We start from the raw sequence: 6,478 nt of genomic DNA, 5'->3' as shown, positions 1-6,478 counted from the left end.
GATAAGGACCCAGGTAATCCGAAGCCTGTGCTCTTTCTGCTAAGCCTTGCTCCTCATGAGGGTCTGTTTCATTTAAGTGCTTCATCTTACCATCACTAAAATTTAAACTATTTTTTGAGACTTACCAGAAGATAATAAAGATTTAATCCTACGAGGGTCTGCTTATGCTGATTATTTTCATGTCAGACCTTTCTAAAGTGTAGAAAACGGGGGTTAATACTGTGAGCCCCACGTGGGACAACCTGATTACCTTGTATCTACCCCAGTGCTTGGCGCACATAGTAAGCACTTAATAAATGCCATCATCATCACCATAAATCAGTTTTAAGGTGAAACTCCGAAGATAGCGCTTTACCTTAGTGACAAATTATAAGAGTACCTAAAAGCAGTTGTTTCTAGGTTGTTGTTTTTTTATCCCTAAACAGGCAAGAAGCTGGGACTGAAGTTACTGGTAACATCCTAATTTCCATGTGTCTCATCTAGAAAAGGGAAGGCGAAACTGAGAAAATGGGACAATTCCTCCGTCAGCGTGGCCTGTGCACTGCTCAGCCCTACTGAACACTTCTAACCACTGTAGTCCATGCTTGTGTGACTAAGGTCAAGAAAATCCTGAGAGTGCCTATTATTTATATTACCTTCTACGGCTTCTCGGGACTCGGGGAGAAAACACTTTCAAAATTTGAAACTACCCTAGTGCTGGGTAACTGCCACCTGTGTGTACCCTTTTCCAGCACTTTGTAATGCTCTACTACTTAACATCATCATCAATCGTATTTATTGAGTGCTTACTATGTGCAGAGCACTGTACTAAGCGCTTGGGAAGTACAAATTGGCAGTGATAAACTGCCCAACTCCCTCACCAGATCAATTTATTAATCGCATTTAGTCCTTTTATCATCAGTCGTATTTAGACTGTGAGCCCACCGTTGGGTAGGGACTGTCTCTATATGTTGCCAACTTGTACTTCCCAAGCGCTTAGTACAGTGCTCTGCACACAGTAAGCGCTCAATAAATACGATTGATTCAGTGCTTACTGCATAGCACTGTACTAAGTGCTTGGGAGAGTACAGTATAACAGAGTTGGTAGACACTTTCCCTGCTCATTCATTCATTCATTCATTCAGTCGTATTGAGCGCTTACTGTGTGCAGTGCACTGTACTAAGCGCTTGGGAAGTACAAGTTGGCAACATCTAGAGACCGTCCCTACCCAACAGCGCAATGACCTTACAGCCTAGAAGAGAACAGAACAGTTTTCAAGCCCCCTTGAAATCTCACCTACTCCAGGAAGGCTTCCCAGACTGTTTCTCCCACCCACCGTTGGGACATCCCAACAGTCATTCTTAGGCACTTAGTACAGTGCTTTGCATACAGTAAGCACTCAATAAGTACGATTGAATGAATGAGGCCTTTATAATCAGGTGCATTCTGTAGATGTAGATGCAAACAAGTTCTTTTTCAGAACCAGTCAAGATCATCATCATCAGTCGTATTTATTGAGCGCTTACTATGTGCAGAGCACTGTACTAAGCGCTTGGGAAGTACAAATTGGCAACACGTAGAGACAGTCCCTACCCAGCAGTGGGCTCACAGTCTAAAAGGGGGAGACAGAGAACAAAACCAAACATACTAACAAAATAAAATAAATAGGATAGATATGTACAAGTAAAATAAATGAGTATGTCTCTATCTGCTGCCGAATTGTACTTTCCAAGCACTTAGTAGAGTGGTCTGCACACAGTGAGCGCCCAATAAATACGATTGAGTGAATGTGACCACCAGGTACTTAGGTTTAAAAAAATTAACAGAAAATCCCCTTCAGGAATGCACTTTGTAATTCAAGTTTATTGTCCGACCAGCCAAGATATGACGACGAAGCACTTCAGGTGGATAAAAATTTCACTGTAAACCTCTTCCAGGGGTGCAACTACCATGTGTGGGAGACGTGTTGGGGCCTGCAGATCTTCCCATTGTCGTACGCTTCTCTTCCATCCATCGCACTCTCCCGGGAGCCTGGTTCAATGTGTTGCATGGACAAGTGTGTGTTAATGCTGTTCTGTTGTACTCTATTGTAGCGCTTACTACAGCATGACCCAGTGGATAGGACACAGGCCTTGGGAGTCAGAAAGACCTGAATTCGAATCCCCAGTACGCCACTTGTCTATTGTGCGACCTTGAACAAGTTACTTGATCTACCCGTGCCTCAGTTCCCTCATCTGTAAGATGAGGATTAAGACTGTGAGCCCTGTGTGGGACAGGGACTGTGTCCAACCAATTTTCTGGTATCCATCCCAGCGCTTAGAACAGTGCCAGGCACATAGTGAGCACTTAACAAATACCACAGTTATCTTCATCACACAGTATGCGCTCAATAAATACAATTGACTGACTGATCAAATGCGATGGTGATGATTATAACACACTGGTTGTGGGGGACATCTCCACTAGAAAGGTTCAGGCAGCGCAGGGACATATCCACTGAGTTCGGTCATTCCTTCAATCATATTTATTAAGCGCTGTGTGCAGAGCAGTGTACTAAGCGCTTGAGTTACACAGCAAGGACCTACCCCGCCTCGCCTGAATTAATCTCTTTATTTCCTGTGGCTTTCTGATACGGTGACAACCCTAGCAGTGGATCATCATCAACCATCATCAATCGTATTTATTGAGCGCTTACTATGTGCAGAGCACTGTACTAAGCGCTTGGGAAGTACAAATTGGCGACATATAGAGACAGTCCCTACCCAACAGTGGGCTCACAGTCTAAAAGATTGCAGGGTGGATTGCAGGGTGGCCGGAGTGAGGGGCCCAACTTCACTACATGTCTGCTGTGTGACCTTGGGCAAGTCACTTAACTTCTCTGAGCCTCAGTGACCTCATCTGTAAAATGGGGACGAAGACTGTGAGCCCCACGTGGGACAACTTGATCACCTTGTATCCCCCCGCCCCAGCGCTTAGAACAGTGCTCTGCACATAGCAAGCGCTTAACAAATGTCATTATTATTATAAAGGCGGAGGAGTAGATGCCCATGGAGAAGCAGCATGGCTTAGTGGAAGAAGCACAGGTTTGGGAGTCAGAGGTCACGGGTTCTAATCCTGACTCTGCCACTTAATAATAATAATAATGATTTGTTAAGTGCTCACTATGTTCAAAGCACTGTTCTAAGTGCTGGATAATAATTTTGGTATTTGTTAAGCGCTTACTATGTGCCAAGCACTGGGGTGGATACAGAGTAATCAGGTTGTCCCACTTGGGGCTCAGTCTTCATCCCTATTTGACAGGTGAGGGAACTGAGGCCCAGAGAAGTTAAGTGACTTGCCCAAAGTCACACAGCTGACAATAATAACAATAATGATAGCATTTATTAGAGCTTACTATGTGCAAAACACCGTTCTAAGTGCTGGAGAGGTTACAAGGTGATTGAGTTGTCCCACGTGGGGCTCACAGTCTTAATCCCCATATTACAGATGAGGGAACCGAGGCCCAGCGAAGTGAAGTGACTTGCCCAAAGTCATACAGCTGGCAATTGGCGGAGCAGGGATTTGAACCCATGACCTCTGACTCCAAAGCCCGGGCTCTTTCCACTGAGCCATGCTGGTTGTACACTTGTCAGCTGTGTGACCTGAGGAGCAGCGTGGCTCAGCGGAAAGAGCCCGGGCTTCGGAGTCAGAGGTCATGGGTTCAAATCCTGGCTCCGCCAATTGCCAGCTGTGTGACTTTGGGCAAGTCACTTCACTTCTCTGTGCCTATTACCTCATCTGTAAAATGGGGGTTAAGACGGTGAGCCCCATATGGGACAACCTGAGTCACTTCACTTCCCTGGACCTCAGTTACCTCATCTGTCAAATGGGGATGAAGACTGTGAGCCCCCCCGTGGGACAACCTGATCACCTTGTAACCTGCCCAGCGCTTAGAACAGTGCTTGGCACATAGTAAGCGCTTTATAAATGCCATCATAATTATTATTATTATTACTACCCCATCAATTAGAACAGTGTTTGGCACATTGTAATTGCTTAACAAATGACGTCATTTATTATTATTATTATTATTATTATTATTACTGGAGCGACGTGAGGAGAACTTGCTGCCTGAGGCCTAGTGCTTAACCACGACTGAGGGGAGGCCCCGCCCACTGGCATTACGTCATCACGTTGGGTGAGCGTGCGGGCGTTCGCACCATCACGTTGGGTGGGCGTGGCGACGTTGGTCCCCCCTTAACGTTACGTCGTCACGCTGGGTGGATGAGGTTGGCTCCGCCCCCTGGCGTTTGCGTCACGCTGGACGGGCGTGGTGAGGTTGGCCCCCTGGCGTTGCGTCGTCACGTTCGGCGGGCGGGAGGCGCGCGGCTACGCCCCCCACGTCTCTACGTCATCACGCTCGGTGGGCGGGGCGTCAGCGGGAGTTGGGCATGGGGAGGAGCGCGGGCGGGGAGAGGAGGGAGGCGGAGGGCTGAGGAGGAGCAGCGGCCCACGGGCGGGAGGGCGCGAGCGGCGGATCGGCGCTGCGAGGGGTCGGGAAGCAGCATGGCGGCCGGACCCGAGCCGCTCGACGCTCCCGGGGCCTCCGCGCGTTAGCCGGCCGGTGCTCCCGCCCGACCCGCGTCCCAACCGCCGCCGCCGTGGCCGCCATGGAGGACGGGAAGCTGGAGTTCCCCTCCCTGCCCCAGTCCAAAGAGGATACCGAGGTGAGCCGGGAGAGGGGGCCCGGTGCCCCTCCCCCACCCCCGGGTGGGGGAGGAGCCCCGCGCTGACGTCACCGAGGGGGCCGGCCCGCTCCCCTCACGGTCGCTGGGGGCGTTGGTCTCGTGCCCCCCCAAACCACCCGCCTGCGCATGCGCGCCCCGTCGTGGCTTCAGCCGCCGCAGCACGTGCTTGGCCTCGAGGCGAAGGGGCCGGAGGCCTCTGCGCATGCGCGCCCCTTGGTGGCTTCGGCCGCCGCAGCACGTGCTTGGCCTCGAGGCGAAGGAGCCGGTGGCCTCTGCGCATGCGCGCCCCTTGGTGGCTTCGGCCGCCGCAGCACGTGCTTGGCCTCGAGGCGAAGGAGCCCGTGGCCTCTGCGCATGCGCGCCCCTTGGTGGCTCCGGCCACCGCAGCACGTGCTTGGCCTTGAGGCGAAGGGGCAGAGGCCTCTGCGCATGCGCGCCCCGTCGTGGCTTCGGCCGCCGCAGCACGTGCTTGGCCTCGAGGCGAAGGAGCCGGTGGCCTCTGCGCATGCGCGGCCCTCGTGGCTTTAGCCGCCGCAGCACGTGCTTGGCCTCAATCAATCAATCGTATTTATTGAGCACTTAATGTGTGCAGAGCACTGTACTAAGCGCTTGGGAAGTACAAGTTGGCAACATATACAGACAGTCCCTACCTAACAGTGGGCTCACAGTCTAAAAGGCCTCTGCCCTCGAGGCCCACTGGGAGGGCGACTCTGCGTTATATTAATAATAATAATAATGGCATTTGTAAGCACTTTTTTTATAATGGCATTTATTAGGCGCTTACGATGTGCAAAGCACCATTCCAAGCACTGGGGAGGTTACAAGGTGATCAGGTTGTCCCAAGGGGGCCCACAGTCTTCATCCCCATTTGACAGATGAGGCCCAGAGAAGTGAAGTGACTTGCCCAAATAATAATGATGGCATTTAGTAAGCGCTTACTACGTGCAAAGCACTGTTCTAAGCGCTGGGGAGGTTACGAGGTGATCAGGTTGTCCCGAGGGGGCTCACAGTCTTCATCCCCATTTGAAAGGTGAGGGCACTGAGGCCCAGAGAATAATAATAATAACGGCATTTATTAAGTGCTTACTATGTGCAAAGCACTATTCTAAGCGCGGGGGGGATACAGGGTGATCAGGTTGCACCACGGGGGGCTCACAGTCAATCCCCATTTTACAGATGAGGTAACTGAGGCACAGAGAAGTTAAGTGACTTGCCCAAGGTCACGCAGTTGGCAATTGGCGGAGCCAGGATTTGAACCCATGACCACTTCCTCCAAAGCCCTTGCTCTTTCCATTGAGCCATGCTGCTTCTCAGCCACGCTGCTTCCCGAAGTGAAGTGAGTTGCCCAAAGTCACACAGCTGACAATTGGCGGAGCTGGGATTTGAATCCATGACTTCTTATTACTCTGTTTGTGCATATTTATTCTATTTATTTTACTTTGATAATATGTTTTGTTTTGTTCTCTGTCTCCCCCTTCTAGACTGTGAGCCCACTGTTGGGTAGGGGCTGTCTCTATATGTTGCCAACTTGTACTTCCCAAGCACTTAGTACAGTGCTGTGCACACAGTAAGCGCTCAATAAATACGATTGAATGAATGAATGACCTCTGACTCCAAAGCCGGTGCTCTTTCCATTGACCCACGCTGCTTCTCCAAGCACTTGCTATTATGATGATGAATGGTATTTGTCAAGCGCTTACTTTGTGCCAAGCTGTGTTCTAAGCGCCGGGGAAGATATAAGGTAATAAGGTTGTCCCACGTGGGGCTCACA

General features: G+C 50.4%; 1 protein-coding gene across 1 annotated transcript in view; it reads left to right on the top strand.

Moving 5' to 3' along the window:
• The first annotated feature begins 4,487 nt into the window (after window positions 1–4,487).
• STYX (serine/threonine/tyrosine interacting protein) overlaps window positions 4,488–6,478 on the top strand; it is a 28,517-nt gene continuing 26,526 nt past the window's right edge. Inside the window, exon 1 of the mRNA XM_038756470.1 lies at window positions 4,488–4,686. Within this exon, the coding sequence (XP_038612398.1) occupies window positions 4,630–4,686 (57 nt within the window). The 5' untranslated portion in view covers window positions 4,488–4,629. The remainder of the gene's footprint in view (window positions 4,687–6,478) is intronic.

This window comes from Tachyglossus aculeatus, chromosome 14 (genome assembly GCF_015852505.1).
Source record: "Tachyglossus aculeatus isolate mTacAcu1 chromosome 14, mTacAcu1.pri, whole genome shotgun sequence".
Lineage (NCBI taxonomy): Eukaryota > Metazoa > Chordata > Mammalia > Monotremata > Tachyglossidae > Tachyglossus > Tachyglossus aculeatus.
This window is presented reverse-complemented; position numbering and strand designations above follow the sequence as displayed.